Source organism: Parambassis ranga, chromosome 22 (assembly GCF_900634625.1).
Source record: "Parambassis ranga chromosome 22, fParRan2.1, whole genome shotgun sequence".
NCBI classification, from domain to species: Eukaryota; Metazoa; Chordata; class Actinopteri; family Ambassidae; genus Parambassis; species Parambassis ranga.
In genome coordinates, this window is record NC_041042.1 from 15,255,268 (window position 1) to 15,280,636 (window position 25,369).

A 25,369-nucleotide genomic window follows, 5' to 3' on the forward strand; every position below is an offset into this window, starting at 1 on the left:
CCTGTTTCCTTTTTTAAAAAGTGATAGACAACACACTGGCTGCTGTCCAAGTCCCCCTTTTTTAAGCATTTAATCTGCCTCAGGCTGAGACCCATGGAGTCCCATGCTGTCCTGTCCTGTCCATCTGCTAAACTGGGTCTTTAAAGTCATGCTTAAGCACTGAAAAACTCCATGTCCACCATTAAAACGTATACTTACATGGAACAATCATACTCTGTTGTTTGTCCTTGTGTGATGTTAAAATGTCACGTTTCACCCTCACAACGCTATCTTATCTTCTTTTTACACAATCCCCCAGTCGCTTTTTTACCAAAGGCCCACAACCTCTTGTTGGTTGCTATAGCATTTTCAAGCACCATTCTGCTAAATCCCAACCCCCACATAGACCTGCACTGCACACTTGTAATAAATTATCCTCAAGTGAAACGACTAAAAACGAGCTGGACCAAAGCTGGACAGGGCCACTTTACTGAATCACACCTCATAAACATTTTCATTTTTTTGTGTGTGTATGTGTGTGTGACATGACCCAAAAGCTTTTTATACAGTCAATGCCTGCGTCTGGGTCTTTTTCAGCACACATGGTCTAAACCTTGCCAACTCTATGGGCCCACTGTTACTGCAGCTCTTATCCGCCTGCTGATGGCTGATGTTATTATGCAATCACATTTTTTTTTTTTTTTTTTTGCAAACAGCAGCAGACAAAATCTGTAGGCGGCTGGATGCATCTCATGCAGAGCCTCCTCCCTGTCCTACAGTCTGAAGTGCAAACATATGGGCCCGCAATGCTAGTCAGAAGAGTGCAGATTTGTTGATTAGTTAAATGTGCCCCCCCCCCCCTCCCTTAACTAAAAAAAAATGTCCCTAAAAGCACACGTTCACAATGCTGTGCCACCAAGTTTAGTGGTGAACAAGTGGGAATCTGAATCAGCCTCTTTATTCTATGAGCCCCATCTTTCCCAAATTGAATGCAGATTGAAAATAATTTTTCAGCTCTTGACTTCAGCTATTCACCGCTCTGAATTGGCTCTGCTACTGTCACACAAACGTAAATAAAAGTCTTCAGCTAGACCTTCAAATTAACTTGCACGGCTGTCATAAACGTGCAGAAAGAAATCAAAAATTACAATGTGAAGCTACTGTAAATACATCTGACTCTTCCTTTATTAACTGTTTTTTTATTCGAAATAATGTATGAGCATCTGACGCCATGCTGAAAAACACTACACTTTTATTACCTTTAAAAACCTTAATATATGTACATATGAATGTCTGCAGCAAACTCCCCTTAATGCTCACCTCTTCTAGTGGTTTCCCAGTGCAGGACCAGCGCCTGCTGTGTTTTGGCAGGAAATCAATACAGGGGGAAAATCTGTACTAATCATCTGTACATTTACCATCACAATCAACAATCAAAGCCAAGACCTGGATCTTTATTTGTAGGCCTGAACTGAACAATTTCCCCACTGTGAAAGGCAAGCTAAATTAGAACCCTTAGTTCCTGTTAGTAGCTCTTAATGGCTCTGATTTGTGAACTGCTAAATGAGGTTATGTAAATTGATCCTGAATGTAGGCAGAGGCCCCCAGGTGACAGGTGCAGTCAGATGACGGTGGGGGGGGGGGGGGGTGGTGCAGTCAAACAGGGGAGGGGAGGGGAGGGGAGTAATATGGCAAGATGATTTGTAGGGACCACCAAGAGACAGATGTACAGACTCAGACATGTCTGGGAACTGGGTAAAAAGTAGAAATATGCCAAACTAGTTTTCAATGCTGCAATATTATTTCATACACACTCATACACAGCAATCAGCAGGATTGATCCATGCAACTAGATCTAGCTAAGGAAAGACGTTTAAGTAGCTGTGCCTTTGTGTAGGACTTAATTACATTAAAGCATAAACATATGAGATATAAACTTGATTATTATTAGTTATTATAAAAAATATGCTGTTTTCACATTTATATGGCTGCATTTTATTTATCATATGTTTAATTTACTACTTTTGCTGATTAAATCAGGCAGTTAAAGTAATTTACTTTTAATAAGAAAAAACCTGCTCACACTGAGTTTTTTAAGATTTAAGATTTTTGTTTTAAGATGTTTAAGGGGTTTCGCCTACAGCACGGAGATTTAAGGGGAAGATTTTGTCTTCCCTTCTATTGGTGAACTTAAATTGCACAGTCATCATTAACATCACGTTGTCACACCAGACCATGCGATAAGCTCTCCCAGTTTAGACCTACAGGGGGCGACAGAGAGAGCTGCGTTCATCATACGCCAGCCTACATCCCTCAGTTGATGTGTTCAGACTGATGCTATATGCTAGCTGATGCTAAATGCTAGCTAACGCAGATTAGTACAGGTGTGGCTTTACGCTGCTGAAAAGTGCCAGAAAACAAAAGCTGTTTATTTGTGGAATATTTGCAGTGATACGACCTCTACTCGGAATAATTGGAATACTTCCTCCCTGACTCCCCAAAGTGCTGTGTGCACCTTGCAGTTCCACCCATCACAAACATCTGATGATGTGCTCAGTATTATATCTGCTGCTGGCAGACAGCCATGTTTCATAAGGGTCTCCATAGTTCTGACTGACGACTTAACGAGGAAACTATCAACATACAGCCTCTCAGGGAAAGACTGCTGAGTGATTGGAGCACTCTGACTCACTGCACTTCACTTCAGCTGTTTAGGCTCTACTGGTTACTGTCTCAGTTGCACCAAGGACATCGTAGGAGGACCTCGACTTGGTCAGTCCCTGAAATGTAAGAGCTGACCATGCAATGTCATTTAAGACCTTGCTATGTATGTTTGGTTCTCCAGCATGAAGAAGCAAATATCAGCCAAGGTCAAGTTGTAAATAACACAACAGAAGCTTTAAATTACAAAATAATAACATTATAATGTTTAGCTCATAATTTAATTTATTAATAATAATCCTGATATAAATAAACCTGAGGCACGTATAATGAAATAAAAACATATGCACATAGGTCAAGGATGTCTCTATGCAAAGGAACTTGTATTTAAGCTGATTGACTCTGCACTGAAAGCTGAAGGGTGCTGGCAGACTTGTGTCTTCCTCTTGCTGATTGGAAATGTGGTAGGATCAGGCAGTATGCAGCAACAAAAGCCAGTTAATAACTTTATGAGGATCCTTAGCACTTTGTCCATATCATCAACGCTCTTCACAGTTAGAAGTGGCTTAAAGCAATAACCTGCCTGTCCTGTCTACCCTCATGCGGCTAACTTTCAGTGGAGGCTGCACTGTACGGGGGAGTAGTGTTTTCCTCATCACATATGAGTGTGGCTGAGCTGGGTAAGCAGTGAAAACACTAAATGGATTTTTTTTTATTTTCTAGTGGCATGGTAACATCTGTCTGTTTTTCCACCCAGTGGATGGATTATTATAAAATTCTGCATTGACATTAATGGTCATCTAAAGTAATTAGCTGTGAATAATATACATCTTAAATGATTGTGTTAAATTATCACTTTCAGTTGTGCCTCACCCTGACGTTACATGTCGGGTTTGGTTTTAGATTTTCTTGTCTCAGGTCATTAGATACATTCTCCATAATGGCTGAATGTGCTTTTTGTTGTTGAATAATGAAGGTAAGGTTTTTTTGGCTGCTCACCAGATCCAAACTGTAGCCATTACCGGGCTCTTTTGTTCAGCACTGAATGATTTTCCTTACCAGAGAAGGAAGAAGAAGTTAGTCTAGATCTTAGACTTAAGGGCTGTGTGAAATTTTAAATACATATATAAATAAAAATGGATCAGTCTCCCTTTGCAATCACAGGTTAAAATGTGCATTATCTCACAGAGCCATGTGGTTACAAACTAGGAGAGATGCATCTTCAGCTCTGCCTCGGTCCACCAGCCCATTGTTGGGGAGCCAAAAATCCTTTTACTTTTGTACTTGTAATTGAATAGTAGCACTGCCTGCAACCATCCCTTAGCTCCCACTCCTGTTTCAGTGAGCGCTGCACAAAAGGAGAGGGCAAGACGCTGTGCTGCTTCAGAGCAACGTGCAGGTAAACAATCAGAATATAGATGTTTCATAATAACATGCTACTTGTCCTGTTTTCATACTGCAGCATTATCAGCATTTATCACAACAGGAGAGGTGTCAAGCTCAACTAAAGACGTTTTAAATGAGGATTCTGATGCAACAGTGGACTTTATGTACAGCACCAAGCTAGCAAACATGGCAACATGCACAGGATTTACTACACATACATAATGTTTTAGCATATATTTATTATCTAAAAGCTGCTGACCAGTGGGAAGCTCATTCCCAAAAGAAGGAGTACATTCAACCATTCTTCACTCAGTTAAAGACAAAAGCGTCCCCACTTGGCTTTTCTACATTGTGCTCCTCTTTTCTCTTGACCCTCCTGCCTGCCCTTTACTCCGTCTCATGCTCTGTCAACATCATCTGCCAGCACTGAGCAGACAGGACCTTTTTATTTTCCTGCAGGTGGCTGATGTGACTGAGGCAAGAGGCAGCAACAATCCCTCTTCACTCGCTTCCCTCCACCGCCAGCACCACCTTGTTTCCTGTATAACACAAACTCCCTCTTCCCTGCCAAGACCGCATTCTCAGGACTTAAAGGAGAAAGAAATTAATAGCAACCTAATAACAATTCTTGCTAATGTTTTTAGCAGTTGTAAGGACCCGGCTGGATAAATACTGAATAAATTGTTTATTGTACCGTAGAGAAAAGCCTTAAAATTTGTCTTCAACAAGCATCTCTGCTATTTTTGGCAGATGATAGCTAACTTAAAATAACCAGATCACTTCTTGCCGCACACCCAAAGCTGAATTAAAAAAAATCTATGTCAATACATTATTTATATTGGTACCATTGTGCATGTCTGCTTTTATTTTGAAGTTTTAAGACAACATTTAAGAAAATAATTAAAAGTTTATTACGATTTGAGTGCCTAATATAGCATACAATAACAGTTAAATGCCATTAATGTGTTTTAAAATGTCAAATGTAATCAAGTGTATTATGTATTTTTTTAAGCTTATAAAAACTTTGGATCCTGCCTTTTGCTGGTTAAAAGGGGAAAAAAGCTGTCAGGTCTGCAGCCAGACAAATTAAATGAGCAGTTTTTTTAATTTCGGAGCTCCTTGCTGTGTGGGAACATTCAGCGATGGCTCAGCATGTCAAACCATGTCAAGTGTTACAGTTCCCTTCCTGTTTCAGGGGGAAAAATATCACCCCAGAGATGAATTAAACTAAAAAGGCTTGTCTTCAGACCCCTTCCTAAAATGATTAACCCTTCTAAAGAGCATTATTGAGTTCTGAGTGGTTGTGCCTCCTCTTTGCCTGTAATTGTTCTTTTTTTCTGTTGTTGCCTTCATCAGTCTCTCTCCTCATTATATGAAAAGAAGGAAAAAATGTCTGAATAGAGGAGGGAGATTTTCCCACAGTCACTCAACACAGAAAAATACGCCATTGTAGCCAGGTTCCCATCCCAAATGCCCTGCTGCACGGTCCACCGTGGTCAGAGGAACAATGTTCTTATAATTGAGTGACCATTCTTTCTCCTGTTTGAAAGGCGAATACAGTTAAACGCTGCTAGAAATCTCACATTTCTAGTCAACGGGTAGCCATGTCTGATTGTTACTTATTTGATCACATGCACATGTGCAATTCTGCTCACTTGAGAAAGAACAACCAAATGATAATTTTCATCTCTGAGTATCATTCATTTCATATTTCACAAGTTGATGAAAGCCACCAGATCTATAGTAAGAGCTCAGCATATTTGTGTGGAATTTGTGCACTAGCACTAGAACAAAGGAACATTTTTCCACCAAAGGCTTCTCCTAAAATTTTCACACTAAATATATCTCCTCTTTTAGCAGTATGCAGTAGGAGCTTAGCATACATTTAAATACAATTAATAAAAGACAAATAAATTTGAGAGGTGAGCCAGGCAAAAATGTGAAAATAAAGACAAACTTGACATAAAAAACAGTTAATAGATGGCTTTAAGCTTGTAGTTTTTCAAGGTGGAGGTCAGATATAGGGGACTCCTTTTGTTGCTGCTGCTGCTTCATGTTATTATGTCAGCAATAGTAATTTAAAAATACCTGAATGACAGAAGTGCTTTCATGTTTCAAGTACATTTTGCAGTAGAATATTTCCATATGTTTTTCACATCCTCATTGTAGGAGTGAGTGTTTTATTCAACTTTCAATGTTACCACCATAATAAAGTGGATTTTATTTATAATAAAATTATAATTTTTTTTCTCCCGTTTAGCTCAGCAAGGATGAGTTCTCCTGCATTGTCCAAAAATGATCACACAGCTGAATCAATGAACAAAGCATAATTTATCAGCCCACTGCTGCACTAGAACGGAATTTGTCTTGGCTAAAAGTCCATGTGAGAACAGACTGATGACCACAATAGACAATAATAAAGTATGACCAACACTGAGTGGATCCCACAGCAATAAAAACAAATCATGTAACACAATGTAAAAATGTCTAATCACAATATTCTCGCAATAATTTCAATCCAGCAACTGAGAGCTGTTTATTAGATTCAATTGAAAATAGCTGAATAATTTATTTTTATACTTATTTCGCATTTTTATGTGTAACCTTTTATTCCTGATGCTGCTCCTCACTTTGAGGACTATAAGGAATAACAATACATTTTATATAACTAAATAAAATAAATATTTATAATTTAAAAGCAGATTTAAGGCAAAAAATAGACACTTGCCCCACAATAAACTTCAGTTATGCGTAAATCTTATTCTCTCCTATTATTCTCCAGCAATCATCGTCTCCTCAACGGCCGTTTTGCGCCTGCGCACATTCGTGTGGGGAAATGCTGCATTTGGACCAATCGGCGCTCAGTATGCTGTGGCCGCTGAAACAGCAATGGCGGAGACAATGAAGCTAAGTGGAAACCACGCTCCTCCCATTGAATACAGCAAAATGTCCAGCAACAGGGACTGCATGGATGTGATACTGAAGCTGCTAGCAGACTTCGGGAAAGAGGTTGGTTTGGCTTGTTTAAGCTGCGTAGCTCTGGACACCGGTCTCCACAGTCACTCAGACTGGTTAGCTAGCTAACATGCTAATGGTTACGGATTGTTTTTAGCATCCCTGTGCATTAGCAGCGCAGCTTTAGTCTTCGCACATCCTCCGTTCTTAACTCTCCTAACATGCAGGTTCTGTTTCGACAACCAAGTTATAGCAAACTACATGTGCTTGGGTTTATTCTAGCGATATACTGCGTTCATTTTATTGTATTTAACCTGCTTGCAGTTGTACATGTGATAAACGCTTCGTCTGATCAGTATTGACAATCAGTTTGATTTCACCGCTATCGCCCTTATTGCCCTGTACACATGTCATTTTTCTGGCTCTCATCGCTGCAGCTTGTATTAGGCATAGCAATATAACACACTTAAGATTATTCCAAGTCCGACAAACACGAATAAAGTATATAATGATGTAGTAAACATCAGTATTATCCCCGTTCACCCTGAATTTCTATGTTGGTAAAATATTTAACTGTCACACTGTGTAAATAAATAACTGTACTGCATTATCTTAGTAACAGTATTGGCACAGGTTTTAAAGGAGGGCTCATTATTTACCTGTTTTTTAAGAAAACTGCAGATCACTAGCTTCATTAAAGTGTAGTGTTTATTAGGATGTATACTTCACTGTTCATTGTTTCATAGCACAATTCCTCACAGAATATATTTGTGTTGTAATAGGCAGTTTGAAGATACCTCTGCTGTTTTACCACATTTGATAAACATGATTCTATAGCTTTAAAATTTTGATCAGAAGCTGACATGGTAAATACTAGGTTGACACGTACATTATGTCGAGAGGCTACAATTTTTGGCTAAATGCTGAATCTGCTTAATGTTAATGTGCAGAGCTTAATGTAATGTGATGCTTAACTTTGTGTGTTTTGAAATGAAGCTCAAATTAGGTGATGCTGCTTTGAGAATAGAAGTCAACCCTAGTGCTGTGAATCCTCTGTCATCTCCAGCTACTCATGTTTACAGCTGCTTGCAGGAGCATATCACTAAATTACAGGTAAAGAGGTTGGATGTTTTCCAGTTGCTTAAACTGTATAATTTTTGTGGGTTTAAAATTAATGTGAATAAGTCTACAGTGATGACTATGACATCGGTTTTTGAGTTTTGCTCTATTGTCTCTGTAGGCTGTTTCAGTGAGCCTGAAGACACTGATGGACACCGATACATCATCCATAAAGGACAGCACATCAGATAATGTTGTCACATTATCATCTGTTAAAGAGCAGGCATCTGAGGATCCTCACAGCTCAAAGGCTACAGAGAGCAAAACGGCGGCGGATGACATCATGGTTCAGATCAAAGCCGGGAAGTCAGAGGTTGGTCTCTGTCAGCGTATCTGTCAGCTGTTCTGGCAGTGACGTTTTAGAGTCCTCTTTACACTCTGTCAAGCAAATGAATAATCCTAAGTAATTGCTCCTGAGGATGTGCACATGACGTGCCGCGGAGAAGCAGCAAATGCTTGATGGAGACCTGATAAGCCGAGTTCGACAGAGAATAAGGGGGTCCTTTAGTGCTGTGCTGGGGTAGAACAGACCACATTGCTGGAGGGTTTTGAGAGAGGGCCAGGTCCTTGATGGATTATGAAGTGGATGCTCATTACTCTGAGATTGCATGTGGATGAAGGACAAGAGGCCCCGTTCTGTTGTGCATTTATTTTGGTAGCCAAGCAAACAGTATTCATATTCCATCATATGATGATGGCAAGCAATTTAACTTCTTTGGCTACCTGGGATAATTTTCTATATTACTCATTCTATGTAATGTGAATTGCTACAGCCTGTTTGCCCCCCCACAGTATTAAGTATTGCATTCTTGACACCTATCAATAGCTCATCAATCCATTGTATCTTATTATCTGTGTCTTCATTGTAACCCTAGATTGAGCGAAGAATATCTGCATTTATGGAACGCAAGCAGATGGAGATCAATGAAAACAATGTGCGAGAGTTTTGCAACGTGATCGACTGCAATCAGGGTGAGAATGGGAGAGAGGTTGGGGGGCAGGGTAGAGAGGGAGCCTGCACACAGATTGCCAATGTTTGGGAGAGAGCTGATTTCCACAGGCGAGAGGTCAGGCTGAACTGCTCCAAGAGTGGGGCTGAAGTAGCTAACACACTCGGCCTCAAAACACAACCAGCTTAGTCCCGAAAAACATGAGACAGAGGGCCGTTTTTAAATTCAAAGCCTGTGTGAGACACCAGTAATAGAAATCAGGAGTAGTTGTAATTCAAGTGTGATACAGTGGATATAGTGATGATGGTTTTAGTGATCAACTGCTTATAAGGATTTAAAGAGAGAGAGAGAATTATTCCTATAAAATGCTGTTAAAATAATTTGCTTACAGTGTTCGCACGGGCGGGGGAAAAAGAGAAAATTCGAAATCTAAAAAAAATAACATTGTGTAGTCTAGGCTACTCAAATATTTCTTACATTTGGAAATTCTAACTACAAGTTATATCAAATGTTCTTCCCTGTAGAAAACAGCTGTGCCAGAACAGATGCTGTATTCACTCCATACCCAGGTTTTAAAAGTCATGTTAAAGGTAAGAAAAAGGACTGTTAACCTGTTTGACATGTTGTTTATGAGCCTCTGGTTAACACACAGTCATGATTTCTGTTTTTTTTTTTTGACTGAACAGTCACACGGGTGGTGAACACTTATGGGCCCCAGACTCGTAGCGGAGGAGGCCAAGGAGAAGCAGGGGAGCAGCAGAGGGGGACAATGACAAGAGACTGTGGAAATGCAGCCATAGAGGAACGACTACACAACATGGAGACGCACCTGAAGCTCCCAACAGGTGAGAGAAGATAGATAGTAGAGAAGTGATGCTGAAATTTTCTGTCTTATCCTAAACATCTATATGCTGCTATCTTATTGCTAGTTTATATCAGCATAGTTGCCACCCCTAAATTTGTACTATACGAAGTATTCAGGCTGTTTAACGAGTATACATTTTAAATCTCAGTGGGTCCGGTTCCATTAAGTGTCTACCAGAGACTCAAGACGCTGGAGGATCGTATACTGGAGTTGGAGGGTCTCTCACCAGAGTACTTTCAGTCAGCGGTGAGTTATAAAGTAGAATTATAATAAGATAATAGACCATTAATCCCACAATGTATAAATAAAGGTAAGATTTCTGCCTTTCAGTCTCTGCGTCACCAATTAAAAATAGTCAACAGGTGCTACGTTTCACCCAAAGCTACTGTAGATGTAACATACAGGGCTGAGCCTAAAGTTTACACCTAACACTGCGTAGTGACTTTTGTTTGCTGGGGAGTCCTGATCCTTTACTTCCAATCAGTTTTCATTGCTTTTTAGGCTCAAAAGATGGCAGTGGGTAATTTATCAGAGGTCACATTCAACCTGTCAGACATCTGCAGAGTCACAGGTTCTTAATTTCCCAGGCTGAAGGAGTCTGTCCAGCGTGTTCGTTATCTAAGCGTGCTTGAGATGCTGCATGTCTCTTCATACTGGTATTTCTCAGCACAGCATGCTGCTTCTGTGAGTATGCCGCTCTCCATCTGCTTTTGACTCACTGCATGTTTGTGTGAGCAGAGCAAGAGATGTTGAGTGTCTTTGAATAAACTGATGAGGATGGGGTTCTTTTATATTCAGAGGGCCCCACTCTACCCACCCCCCCACCCCTCTCTCTCTTTTTTTTTTAGCTATAGTTCGGTGTTTGGTGAAAAGCTGTACACACTCGGCCCATGAATTCACAACATTTTTAGTTGTGAACAGTAAAGAAAGCCTCCCAACGAATAAAATGTAGTGTCCATAGGAAATAACATCCTGTGATTCAGTTTGAACACGGACCCCACTTATCTCCATTCCCTGTCTGTGGCATCTTACTATTGTCAAAACGTTCCAATAAAAGAAAAAAAATCATTAAATAAAGTAGGTTTATATGAAAATGTGGATTTTTCCTGTTCTAATCATCAACATTCGGAATTCTTCTTTGCTTTTATAAGGTCTCCTCTTTTTATTTCATTAAGTGGATATAAGAAAATAAGGCCAAAGTTTTAGTCTTGCAAAACATGCTTCTGTTGCTTTGTGTTTCTGAGTAAATTCTTTTTCAGTCCTTGAGAGACATTGAAAGCAGCAAAGTAAGAAAGAGAACAGACAAGAACCCCAGTCTGCTTCTCAAAGCTCTGACATAGCACTAATTAAGAAGGTCTTACGTCTACTTGTGTCCTTGTTTGTAGAATCACCTGCACAAGCGGCCAAAGACGTCCCCTGCTCAGGTAAGTACTTCCTTTGTTTCCCTTCACAATGCTCCGCAAGTGGAGGTTAACCCGTTTTGATTGATCAGGTTGTTTTTTGTCCTTCAGGCCTGCAGCCTGACGGAGCTGGATGAGAAGATCAGTGCAGTGAAAGCATCGCTAATGAAGAGGATGACTGAATTTGGGCCTGGATATGGAACAGAATGTCCACTGTGATACACATGTACACACACACACACATACAGTATATACACCCAACACAACACTGTCCGGTTGGATGTTTCATTTTATTCTCCTCGTTCTCACCCTCTACAAGTCACACGTTGATGTCATGAACATAGAAAACTGTTTTATACATAATGAAGTTGAGATGATATTGTGCTGTAAATAAAGGTATTTTTTTCCTCCATCAAAACTTTGTGACTTAATTATTAAACTACAGATTATAGATCGTTTTATTTTAACCCTAAATGTTCACATTATAGATTAATTAATGAATTATCAATTGTTTACATTTTCACAACCTTAAATAAAACAGGTGTCGCATCTTTAAATGTTCATCTTCAGTGTCTAATGATGGGAAGGTGAGCTTGTGTGTGTGTCAGCGTGTGTGTATGTAATTGAGATGAATCTGTGCAGAGAGAGAGGGAGCACCTGATTTATCTGCCTGACTGCTGTGTGACAATGATCACCCCTAATGGTTGTCATTATAACAAATGACCTGATTACTGCAACTCTGTTTGGGAAAACATATCGGAGACCCAACAAACCAGCATTAAATGGGACGCCGCTGCGTTTGACACTGTGACATGTTCATAAAAGGCTTTTGCTTGGAGCTGTAAGTGAGCAAGTGGCTGAAGCATTAATAATAATAATTACGTTGTTTTTTTCTGTTATAAGTACAGCTGGAGGACTGTTGCATTATCTTGAAACTGAGTCATTTGACTGAGTTTTATATTAACTGCTTTCTATAGTGAAGCATTTAGACTCTTCACTAAGGCAGGAAATGTAAAGTACATTGTTAGTCTATGGATGACTAAAGTTTAACTTGATATTTTGAAAGAAAGGTGCCCGTGATGGAACTCGAATCTAAAAAACGAAATGCTATTTGTATGTAAGATACGACCTTTTCTTTTATAATCATCTGTAGTTTTTGTCTGGTCTTTTCCTACATGTAGGCCTATTTTTGTTTTGTGTATTTTAAAGGTCTTTCTAGGAGGTGGCCTTATATTATTAATTATTAAACATCAAATAAAAAATATATATTCCCCTTCAAATGTAGAGGAGTAGAGATATGAAGAAGCACAGATAGGAACTATTCAAGTTGAGCAAATGTACTTCGTTACAGTCCGGCTGTCTGAGCAAAGGAAAAAAAGGAAAGTAAGCAACAAATTCGTCAACAACATACTGAGCTCTTATGAAACTCTTGTAAACTGATTACTTTCAAATACCTTGACCAGTTCATGGTTGACAAACTGAAGTCAGACGGTCTTTCAGAGCCACTGACTGCAGCCAAGCGCTGCTGTGATTCTCAATAACTGTAATACATTATGCAATGTTTTTGATGCAGGTGTGGTAATCTGTCAAGTACAGGAAAATCCGAGTTTCTCACGTCTTTGGACATTACTGTAACTCCCCTTCCTTTTCTCTGCCGTTGCTCTTTGTACATCTTGTCAAGATTTATTTCAGAGTTGATTGATGGAGTGACCTGAACACAACAGAAGACGTCGCATTGTATTTTTTTTCGGAAGATTTTTCACTCTTCACGGAGGAAATGGAGGAAAAAAAAAAATCTTTTCACCCCCTTCTTTCAGGTGTACCCTGCTTTCTTGTTGGGGTCTGTCCATCTCTTGCTCATAGACTGGAACCTTCTGGGCCAACAAGGGGCACCACAATGAGCTGGGAAGGGGAGCACTTGAGCTGTGGCTATGTGGATGCAGGGGAGGGCGGGGTATTCTCATTGTTCCCCGGGAGCTTTTGTCTCAGACACAGTCCCCTTATGAGGGTTAATGAGGACAAATTGGTCTGAGGGTAACAAATGGATTATGGACTTGGACAAAAGCTTGTATTTTGTGGGGCTGCTTTTGCTGGGATCCACCCATCATCTGCCCATTGAGCTGAACATGCTGACTAGCGTCTGCATGAAGTGGCTTACTAGATATCTCATTATCTTTATCCTGTGTATTTTTATTTCATCGGTGCATTAAACAAGCAGCTTCTACAGTGAATTTAACACAAATGTAAGGTGTAATGCAGTTTTTAATTCATGCAATTACCCGACTAACCCTGTCACGAATGTAAAGTCAATATGTCAACATTAGTGTCAGTGGTTAGTGCTCGAAGGTTGGGTGGGCATCATGTACCCTTTCAAAATAACAAAGAGCCACTTCCTTATTGACTCCATGTAATTCCTGCCTGTCAATCACCCCTTCCTCTGCCTCATGTCTTGAAATGTCCTTGGGAACCCACAGTAAACACACACACACACACATACAGAGGTGTTCCTCGTCTTCTGTGTGTCCAGTTTTTTTTTGTGTGGGGCCAAAGGAGAGGATTCATATCCATTCATATCTCACAAACTCTTAATGGGCTCCAAGCCCTCCAAAAAGAAGGCTCTTTCCTGTGACTAGTCAGCTCCAGTCTTTATTCATCTGTGGCTCCGTGTCAAAAAAGACTGTTGCTCGTTTGTGCCCTGAACAATGAGGAACAAGGCTGAATCTCTAGCTGGGAACAAAAGACAGAAAACAGGCTTTTCACTCTGCAGAACATTAGATTCTGACACATTTTGCCATGGCAGTTTTTTCCCCCCCATCCTGAGTGCTGTGGCTCTGGTCTTTTTAAAGAGACCACCTGTTGGCAACAAGCCTGTTCTTCATTACAGACAGGCCTATTATCACAGGATGACGAGCACCACAGGCTAACTTTTTTAAGTTAACCCTGCTGCAGTTTCCAAAGCTGGCCGATTGGGGAAACATAGGTTTACTTATTACCCCTGGAAAATTTATTTCTACTCGTAATTTTTGTACGTCGAGTTTGAATGAGGGCTTTTGTCAGTGTGAGAGGGAAGTACTTCATTCATGCCCTTGTCAGTCACAAATGTCAAACAAAGGAGCTCAAATGCAGGCGGCTTCTATAAATAGAGGTTTGGAACCAAATTCATATGCATTGTTTGGAGAAAACCCAAATGTACTTACTGTAAAGTTGATAATGGTGGACCAGTTGTGCCTTTTTTTATTGAACTATTTTGTTATCTGAATGGTTTTTGTTCTACTTTTGAAAGCAGATTTCAGCCATTTTCAACCCCACAAACCATTAGCATAAGTACAGCATGCAGCATCCCAACTGTGTGTAAAATAATAAAAAAAATATTGTGGGTGGCAATATGAAGCAATCAAGTGTATACTTTGGGTCTGAATTGGACATGATAAACACAGGCTGACAGGAAGCAGAAATGTGTTATTTTTCTGCTCTGATTGTGTGGAGATTTTAAAGATAATTCTAAATGATTTACGGGTTTCATAGCCCCCAATAAAGCACGGAAATTTAAGGTCAAATTTTTTTATGAATAACTTTGAGGTTGCATAAAATTTTGCAGGACAGCAGGGGTGGACCCCTCAAGCCCTCGAGCCGAACATTAACACATACAGGAAATACCTCTGTCATGCTCATGCCATCGCTGTCAAGAGTACAGTACATCCAATGCAGTTGTTTCATGTTCACAAACACCCAGATGAGGGGGGGGGGGGGGGGGTGGAGGGTGAGGGGTGGATGCACCTGTGACCCTCCCCCACAAAGCAGACAGGCACAAGAGAGGATCCCCCTGCAGCCCACAGGCTTCAACAAGAGGCAGTCAGCTGCTCTCTGTGGCCCTGCTGCATGGTCCCCAGCCTCTCTGGAGTTAAATGTGCCTGTGATATTGCCAGGAGGGAGCAGCGGGAGTTGAATTCAGGCAATTACAATCAAGTCAGGGCATAGTTAGTGCGTGGGCTCTGGCAGCACCTGAGCTGGATGCTGATGAGACACTTAGCCCCAAACCCTCATGCATTGGCCCAGGCACTGCGTAGAGCATGCCCTCCTCCCCCACCACCACCACCACCACCTCCTCTGCCCTCCCTCTCTCCCTCTCTTTCCACAGTAGCAGACCCCCTACTGGACACTTCCACTTCCCTTCACCTCATTTAGGCCTCTAGAGCTCTCTCACCCTCTCTCTCTCTCTCTCTGGCCCTCACATTGCAATACTTCTGCTTTATATAGGTGGCGTGGAGTACTGCACTCAATCACTCTTCATTCATTCACACTGTACAATAATACTACTACTCTGATATTGTCCTTCAAGCACCTGTGCATAGAAGAGCTTCAAACCTGTGATGTGTCACGGCAAGTTCTTGAGAAATATGTGAAGAGTTATTTCTTTTAAATGCTTTAAAAAAAAAAAAGCACAGGTAAGTGTGGGCAAGATGCTTTTGATCATTTCAGTTGCACCATAATGTGCAGAAGAAAGCACTTCTTCTAGAGGAGTCTTCCTGCTGGTCCCTGTCTTTATTACACACATGAAACCAGCCTGCTGCTCAAGCCCCATCACACCACTTTCTCAGTGTGGATATTCATTTGCAGGTGGGCTGACTGTAGGACTGTGCGTCCCGACTGATGTGCTATGGCAACACGAAGGGAGAGAATAGAATAGGGAGGTGCGGTTCTTGAATATCTATGACCCAAGAATATGGAGTCAGGCATCACAACAACAACACTCTTAGCCCCTTTTCCCAATAAGATGCTCTCAGCTCTTTCTGAGGGAAAGCCTCCCGGCTCCCGCCCTCTCTCAGCCACCACACTTTGCTGAAGTGTCATTAGGATTGTAAAGGGCAGGTTGCCATAGAACTCGGATCGCTGCAGATGTATGGACTCATAGATAAAACCACCATATTTTGAATATAAAGATCTGAGCCTAATATGAGGGGCCATGCTGGGGGCTACACTCACTGCCCCTTCATCTGTAGTCTGCGTGCATGCATCTTTCATGTGTCGCTTTAGTGTTCTGTTTTGTGAGATTGCTAGCTTTGCTCTTGAATCCACTTTCATTGTCTATCTGTGGCTGTGCTTGTTAGTTAGAGCTAAGGCGTAGTATTTGGCAGAGCCAAGGGGGAAAGGTGGGACACCTCTTTCACAATTTTTGCCATAATGGTTGTCTTTTGATTTTTCCTGGGCTTTGGAGACTACCAGGGATTGTCTCTTTGAAATTATTCCATTTTGGCAGAGAAAAAGAAAATGGATTGCGCTGATCCTGTTTTGTTCCTAGGGGGGACGGCTGCTGTATTATCCTGGGCTGACACCGGTGGCGAAGAGGCAATCACTGTGGCCCTCGCTCTGACAAAAACACTCCATCTGCAAGGAGAGGAGGAAATCACACCACAATGATGTCTGACTCTTCTGCCTCACTCTGGCAGCTGGGCCCTGGGACCCATGAACTGCTACACAACCACCGCCACAACGGCTTCTATACAAACGCACAAACAGCGCCCGCACTACAAATCAGCAGCTGTAACGCACAAAGGCAATGCACCTGCCATCACACAACAACAAGAAGGACAGTGCAGATTTGTTGAAGTTTTCTTTTGCTTCTTAGGGATAGTTAGAAATCTCTGACTTATCCACATCTACTATTATTGATTATTATTATATAAGGTTTTAATATTAAGTATTTAAAATATTAGTTTCACCATTTTAATAAGCTCAAAACAAAATAAACTAGACTTTTTTCCCTCTAGTCTGCTTTCACAACACCATTAGAATGTCACACACACACGGCAGATGAAAGATAACCAGGCATGTAGCATGACCTGTTAGTATTCAGCAGTGTCATCTCCTTCCCTCCATGTCCCATACCTGGGGATCAAACGCACCTCTTTGTGAGTGGAGCCTGACCCCCTGCTATTAGCAAACAGAAGAGAGCCCAGCTGACACCACTCTTGAGATGTGCCATGTAGACGGAGGCCTGTGATTACAGCACAATCCTGAGGAGACGACCCTCCACCCCGCTCTAGCCCCAACCTCCTGCAACTCCCCACACTCACCCGCACACACACACACACCTCCTTCTCTCCTCCACTACAAATTCACCTACCTCTGAAATAGATGTTAATCTCTCGTCCAACTGGCTGCCTCAGAGACCTTGTTGACACATATAGCCATCCCTGAACCATGAATAATCAATAGGGCGCTATTTTCATGAACATATTTACCAGAGCAGGTCATTTCTTCTGACTATTACTGCAGCAGATTAGAATCTGAGATTGGAATGGTGGCGGAGGTGGGTGTGTGCATGTATGCATTTTCCCCCCATGCGTGTGTTCATGTGTATGGATGTGAAACACGGAGGGATATGGGTCTGTCTAGTGCCTTCATAACACCACATGAAAACCAATGAAGGTAAAGCAAGAGGGGGGGATTAATTTGTTGTGAGAGAGGCAGAGGCTCAAGTGGGTCTTCCAATAGCAAATTAGCAAACCCTCATTTCAAAAACCCTCATACATACTAGATAACTGTGATGCACACACACACAACAGGCACATGTATCCACTGTATTCCAGCTAGGTTGTAGACTTTTCCTGAAACATCTTTCCTACTTTTCTTTCCCATTCGCTGAGAGATACACACATACGGTTCATGCACACACACACACACACACACACACAGAAGGAAAAACTCCAATTTTATCTGCAGGGGCAGAAATCAATCTCACATCTCTTTAGTTAATCCGCAATGACTCTCTACAGATCCTGACACTAATAAGGTATTGAGCAGGTGAGGCCAGGGGCTGAGGAGGAGAACAGAGGGAGAGGAGAGGCCTGCAGTCTGGGGCCCGACTGGCGGCTGGCACTGTTCCAGTGCAATTATGGGGCTTGTGTATGGGAGAGAAGGGTGCAGGAAAGAAGCAGCAGAGATAGAAGAGAGAAAGAGGGAGAGAGAGAGAGAGGGAGGGAGGCTGAGAGAAAGAGTGAGAAAGAGGAGGTGGGGGGGTGAGTGAGGGGGGGAGAGAGAGGAGAAAAAAAAAATCGATCCCATCTGTGGTATGATGGTTAATTAAAGCAGCTCTTGAGCAGCCCAAGGATGAGAGGCTTGGCTGGGCTCCTGGAGGCACAGCTCTGATTACTCACACAGAATGGATGGTTTCTTAGCAATGAAAGGAGGAGGCCAAGAGCTGCCTGGTGGGGTGCACAGACAACGTCAAGGAGGGGAGAGACATGTGCATGCTGCACACTCACACACACGTGCAAAATGGACTCGTTCACGGACTTGTATACATTTTTACATATGTAAAAACACCTGGCCGCCCACGCACACGTACATCACGTCAAGCGACAGCCGCTCAAACATCATCAAATTAAATCTGTAGCAGGGCACTAATCAAGTATCATGAGTCCACCAAATTGCTAAAACAAGATGAGCTCAAGAGGTTAAGTAAAAAAAAAGGAATCTAATTGTAACAAGCTAGTGTCACATCACTGGCTACACATTTATGTCTACACAGAATCTCACAATAACAAACCCACTTATATTAATAAAGACCATTATTAGTCTAAAACACTATATCTCATAGACCTCAATAAGAGGTCACTCATTCTGCCTCTTACCATTACACATATAAAACACCCTTCTCATTGACATTCATGGCTCCATCATATGGAGTGGGCATGGGTGACAGCACTTTGGTATGACCCCACCCCCCTATGGTGAGACGAGGTATTGCATAACAAGGTATACAAGATTTAAAAAAAAAACCATTTAAGAATCTCCAAGCAGACACACTAACATATGCTGTCGACTAGGACCAGTGAGTTAGAAATGACTTAATATGTCAGGATGCATCAACAGTCACTACTATGTGAAACAAGGGTTCTTGAAAAGACGATATGTAGATGATAGAGAGAAAGATGGCCCATTCTTCTATTTTTATAAAGTTGAAGCTGACATATAATCATACTCTCAGAGTGGGAGAGGGGGGTTATAATAAACCTCCAAATCTGAGGTGTATGAATTATGTATATGGCAATGATTTGATGGCTGCAAAATAGAAAAGAGGGTGCAAGCGACTGATTGAGGTGCGCCACGTGCTGCGTCTTTCAGCGCCATGTCTCCCTCGTGCAGACATCCGAGGTCAAGGCCCCGTGCTAATTGGTGTCGGGCCAAACGCTTCTGAGCTAAATGAGAAAATTACACGTTCGGGGAGGAATCAGCTGCAGTTGTTGGGGTGCTTTTTTTTTTTTTTTTTATACATGGCTGCGGTGGTTTCAGTGCGGCGGAGACAGACAGATGTCTGGGCTCTTGTTGTTGTTGTTGTTGGGGACGTGGAGGCGAATTAGACGGTAAACTTTTTAGTGTTTGAAAGGTGTTGCAGCTCCAGGTCACACCTGTTGGATATACACACACAGCCTGAGCATGTGTAGCTTAAGTTAGGAATGCTTTGACACTATAAGGCCCCGTTCACACTGGAGAAAGTCATTCCAGCTAGAGTAGGATTGTATCTAGATAGTCTTTAAGCTGGATACGTTCAGACCTATTTTCAAATCTGGCTATCACACAAGCGTGTCCGCAATCAATCCGGCTTAATCCGGCTTGTTTGCGGTCCTCCAAACAACTAGGTGGCGCCTCGTAATATACAGAGTCTGTTCAGACCATGGTAGGACCGCGTGTGCGCATGGGTCGTGCGGTTTTTTGTCTCGTGTCGCACCCTGTGAACCGGAAGTATCACATTGCTAGCCGGATTCGCTAGCCACATTTGCGTTCACACCTGAGCCACATTTGAGCCTACGAGAGGTGGATCTAGCCGGATTAAATTCAAACTGGATACAGCCGGATTCGAGGTGTTCACACTCAGAAAAAAACCATCTGGATGCCTCTGGATGCGGCCCTAATCCCGCTTTAGCCAGATTTATTTCCCCAGTGTGAACGGGGTATAATAATTAAACCAGGTCAGTTCACACATGTGTCACAGAAAGTCGCTTGGTCACTTCTGGATAGGATTTTACAGGTGATGGAGCAAATATTTTGTCATATTATCCAGCGATTCCTAAATACATTTACATCCTGGTGCACAATTTCACAACTCAAACCACTTATATTAAGAAAAATGTGTGTTTTTTTGTAGTAGGAAAGAACAAAATTACATTTAGGTGGTGCAGAAAGTGAAATTTACCTTATCTCACCAAGATTTGTATCTTGTATTCATTCACAACTCACTCCATGTGATCCACTCAAATCAACTTTTTACATTACACGAGTGGATATTTAAAAATTACCTGTTATTCATGAAAGGATTTCTATCACATGTCTTTGTGTGCAGGCAGAGTTGTGGCTGTATATGTGTGCTGCATTCACAGGCCGGGCAAATTATTCACTTCTAAACATAGCATTCCTCCACTCCCCTCTGGCACACCCAACAAACAGACAAACAACAATGTAGACTAAATGACTAAAGCGCTGAATTGCCTTCCTTTTGTTCTTTCCCTTATTTCTCTTCTCTGCTGGCTTTTTTTCCTCTCTCTTCTCCTCTTTGGTGGTGAGCCCCGGTAATCTAAAGTAAACATCATTAACTGTTTGCTCATATCGCCCACAGAAAGTATGCTGCAGCCTCCTTTGTCTCACTATCAGTTGTTTAAAAAGGTTTGTGCTGTAATGGCGCGGTCTCTCGGTGCCGATGACTTTGAAGTGGCGTCTCATCTGGAGAATTCACCTGAGTGGTCACTGAAAGCTGACCCTGAAGCAGCGATATCAGGTCACACGTGTCAAAGTAAGCTCAACAAATCCACAAGTCTGTAAAATATTCTAATAAGGGACACTTTATAAAAGCTTTACAACTGTAACAAATGGCTGTATGAGCTGTTAATAAGTCATTTATTAATGGTTTAAGGCTCATATATGAGCTATCAGCAGACATGGAAGTCATTGATAAGTTTCCACTCTGATACATGTGCTGCAGACAGTGCTGAGAAAATTGTAAATATTGTGAAAAATGCTCTCCTGGGCAATCTGTGTGAGGACCAAAAAAAACAAAATAGACTAATATTGATATGGATATTATCAGCTAAATGATACAGCTCATAGGTTCTAGGGCTGTAGTTGGCTGTTTTTCAGTGATAATCCACTATACAGGAGTCAGAAGTAGACAGACACAACTGCAAGTTGAAACCAAAGCACCTACATGAACTTAAAAGGTGACGATGTGTCACTCTGTAGCCCCAACACGGGCAGGAATCTATAGCAGGCTGATGTAGAAGAAGCCGCATAAACGCCTTCACAGAACTACAAATCAAATGTATAAACCAGGTGTTCTTCTACCAAAGTAAACACACAGCATGCACAGCAAACTCTTCAGATGCAATAATCCAACAACTGTGTGTCATGTGTGCTGACGTTATATCACTTCTGCCGTTGTTCTTCAGTCAGAACAGCCACAGACTTAAACTTTGAGAGAAACATCAGCTCAGGTGACTCCAGGCACAGAGGAGCGTTTCAACCAGCAGCATCGAATTACTCAGTTAATCAATACTAGGACTGATACTAATTTCCAGTACAGTATACTAGAAAGGTGTAACTAAAAACGTATGTGTCTTAACCATTAAAAGCCATAGGTTCTAACTAAAATTCACCCTTTTAAAAGTTTGGATCTCCATTTTCTTAAAATGGCACTAACTTGATGCCCAGATGCTTTTTTTAGAACAGAAACCCTCTATTACAGATTTTGGCACAGGCAGGACCCGGGTGAGTAATGGCAGTGGTGCATTAGGAGACAGACAGTAAAGGGGGGGGGGGAGAGAGAGAGAGAGAGAGGGAGAGAGGGGGAGAGATGTGTGATAGCCTGAGTTGTGAGTCAACATCAGAGGCCGCAGGCTGACCCCACAGGGGATTACACACTCTGATTTAAGAGCATCTCTCCAGCTCCTCTTCTCTCCGTGCCACTCGGGTCCTTGGTGCATACAACACCCACATGATGCAACATAATGTCGGGGGGGTGGATACAGACACAAGCTCACATGCACACACTCACACACTTGTGTATGTGGGATCACTCTCGTTATACCCTTATTCTTAGCCCTGCTCCATCTTCTGTTACAAGGCTGGGGCAGAGTAGGATCATATCAGGGCTGGTATCCAGAGAAAGCTGGAGAGAGAGATCTGAGCCCCTGCAGTGGTAAGTAAATACAGCCTAATGGCCTCTGATTAATTCTACATTGCTCTCATCGGGCCAGTAAAAAAAGATGTAATGACCTGCATCTCTCTCTCTCTCTCTCTGCCTCGCTCGCTCTCCCCCTTTCTCTCAGTCTTTCTCAATTTCTCCCTCATTTGCTCAGCTTTTGATTATGAATTAAAGGGATTGCAAATGGTATGCTGTTGGTTGGCCCCCTGATTGCCATATTTGATTAAGAAATGTCAGTGTGCATGTTTCCCATGCCTGTCTTTTCTCATGCCTCTCTGTTCGCTGTAACATTCACACACATCCACTGGGAGGGAAACACAATGGCGAACTTGAGCTCGAACAAACTTGCGCTAATCAAACGCATTCTTCCGTCTCTCTCTCCCCTTTCTCTCTTTCCCCGCAGCCTCTTTTCTCATTTTTTGCCTTTTCAGGACTTGGTGGGTTGTTTTTTTTTTGTATCAGCTGCGAGACACACCAACAAGGGAGAAATCACAGACAATTAAAGAGCATTGACGGAGACAGGTAGAGCACAGAATGAGGACAGGAACAAGTGATGGAGATCTGAAATCAGAGCAGAGAGTCTCCCGTGTCTGGAAGTTAATTGTAAAAACTTCTGGCTGTTGTTTGGTGGTAGGATCTTGATTTGCATGTTGATTTCCACACTGGCTTTATATACCTATTTTTAAGGAGCAGGACAATACAACATCAAATAAAAACACTGAAAGCTATTGTTATGAAGCAAAGATAAGTTATTAAACTATTGTCAGTAGTAAGAAAAGCTCACAACAGACATGCTGTGGACGTCAACAGGTTTCCATAATGTCTTCCAGCAGTGAATATCATGTTAATGTCACACTGCAAACACAGGTTTTACAAGAAACTACCAGTGAAGAAGAGCTAAAATGTTAGCATAAGAACTGTAAAACTACACAGTATGGGCTGTTATATATAATAAATGGTCTTTAGTGAGCAGCTAGCCAGCCAGCAATCTGTCTATAATCAATGAATCAGCAATCAAATATCCAAAAGAAGAAGAATGGAGGAATAAAAGCAAACACCAGAGCCGAGACAGAAAGATCTTCTCATGTTCTATCCCCTCTGGACATTCCGATACACAAACAGTCCCAACACAACATGGCAGCACAGCACCAATCAATGGATCAACCAACAACCAGAACAAAGCACCTGTTACACTTCACACCTGCAGTCTCTTGGGATGATAAACATAGCCTACTGCCACCTGCTGGTATGGAGAGTTATTTCCACACACATAGACTGTAGTTAGCCATGTAGCTGTATTTAGCTTTATGGTTCTGGCCCACACAGCATAACATGAGGCCACCAGGTCACTGCTATATCATCACATGCTAAAGCAGGAAGGAGCTCTTACCTACAACACGTAGCTTCCAGCGATGCTGCTGGTGCAAAGTTTAGGATCCATACAAGCTGTAAGAAGGACGAAAAAATAAGATTATCTTCAGTTTCACAGACGCACAGCTCAGCAGCTGTTGTCAGAGGTGCATTAAATACTTTGTCATGTGCAAGTAATAAAAGTATGAGTGCAGAAACAAATGGCTCATGTTACCTCATTTCCTGCTGTTTGAAGCTGCAGATTCAGCTCCTGCTTCAGCTGTTAACAGCAAATCTGAACTCTGAGTTACTACAGGCCTCTCTCTGTGTGTGTGTGTGTGTGTGTGTGTGTGTTTAACATCATGACAGTAACACATTGACGCTAGCAGCGACTCAGCACAACATCCAAAAATGATCGATGATGACATTGATGATTTGAACTGAGGTGATGTCATCCGACACAGGCCTCCCTGCTCAAACACACCGCGTGCGCACCGCTTCCTCCAGAGCTCGAACGAGCATGTCCGCGCGCGTAAAGTTCCAAACAGGTGAATGGCTGATGGCGTGACGTATTTCCGGTGACGGGAAACACCGCAAAAAAACAAAAAAATCAACACAAAAAAATGTAAATAATAATAAAATGTATACAGTATACCGGAAGTTTACAGTCTAGAAATATTTAAAAGTTAAATTAATTTTTATCAAATAAGTATTGTGATTTTATTTATGAAACAAAATTCCATTAATCCAAACATACTATGATGTGTGACTGAAATAATAATAATATTACCCATAATAATTTCAGACGTGCAGCTGATAAAAACACTGATAAATCCCGCTGAACCATATGGTTCCCTTTACCTGTTCTTGCCATAGATTTGCTTCAAACTCAAAAACAGAGCTAAAAGAAAGTAAATATTGGAGTTTTATTCACATGATTACATGAAATGTTTGTGTTTATAAATGCTTTCTGTGTGTTTTTGTTTACTCTCTCCTACCTTCAGTCCTTTTTCTGTCTTGTCTCTGCTGCATTTTATAGTTTTTCTTCTGTCCTTTCTGCTGTCAGCTTCGGTTTAATGTCTGATCATGACTTCCTCACATTTCTTCACAGTTAGGGTATCTTCTGTTCTGGACATTTTGTTTTTTTGTCACCTTTTTTGACCCTCACAGCTCCTGTTAGATCTCAGCTGCACATATCTGATGATCTCAAGGCTCAGACACAATTCTCTGCACATTAGCTCACAGGCCCCAGTGACCCACACTGTGTGTGTGTGTGTGTGTGTGTGTGTGTGTGTGTGTGTGCATTTAAATGTGCCTTGAGTTCAGTATGTCCATAAATCCATTCCTGTGAACATTTTGTGTGTGTTTGCATGGACATCTGAACAAATGCACTTTTTTTGTGAGCGTCCACATCTGTGTGTGCTCGCACTTGTGTGTGTGATAATGGGATGCGTCCATCAGCACACAGAACACGAGCCCTGTGTATCAGGCAGAAGACACACTTAAT

General features: G+C 41.7%; 1 protein-coding gene across 1 annotated transcript; it reads left to right on the forward strand.

Moving 5' to 3' along the window:
* Nucleotides 1-6,903: 6,903 nt before the first annotated feature.
* On the forward strand, nucleotides 6,904-11,733 carry mbip (MAP3K12 binding inhibitory protein 1). Its single transcript, XM_028395499.1, has 9 exons — nucleotides 6,904-7,035; nucleotides 7,978-8,094; nucleotides 8,222-8,413; nucleotides 8,976-9,072; nucleotides 9,575-9,640; nucleotides 9,737-9,895; nucleotides 10,064-10,161; nucleotides 11,301-11,339; nucleotides 11,427-11,733. Exons 1-9 carry the CDS (start codon nucleotides 6,916-6,918, stop codon nucleotides 11,532-11,534), a joined length of 996 nt encoding a protein of 331 aa, XP_028251300.1. The 5' UTR covers nucleotides 6,904-6,915; the 3' UTR covers nucleotides 11,535-11,733.
* The last annotated feature ends 13,636 nt before the right edge of the window (nucleotides 11,734-25,369 follow it).

Bases quoted from the DNA above. Each gene is read 5' to 3' on its own strand.
- mbip (XM_028395499.1), top strand. From the start codon at position 6,916: ATGGCGGAGACAATGAAGCTAAGTGGAAACCACGCTCCTCCCATTGAA. The intron at 8,414-8,975 runs GTTGGTCTCTGT...TTGTAACCCTAG, and splicing joins TCAAAGCCGGGAAGTCAGAG to ATTGAGCGAAGAATATCTGC. The intron at 9,896-10,063 runs GTGAGAGAAGAT...TTTAAATCTCAG, and splicing joins GCACCTGAAGCTCCCAACAG to TGGGTCCGGTTCCATTAAGT.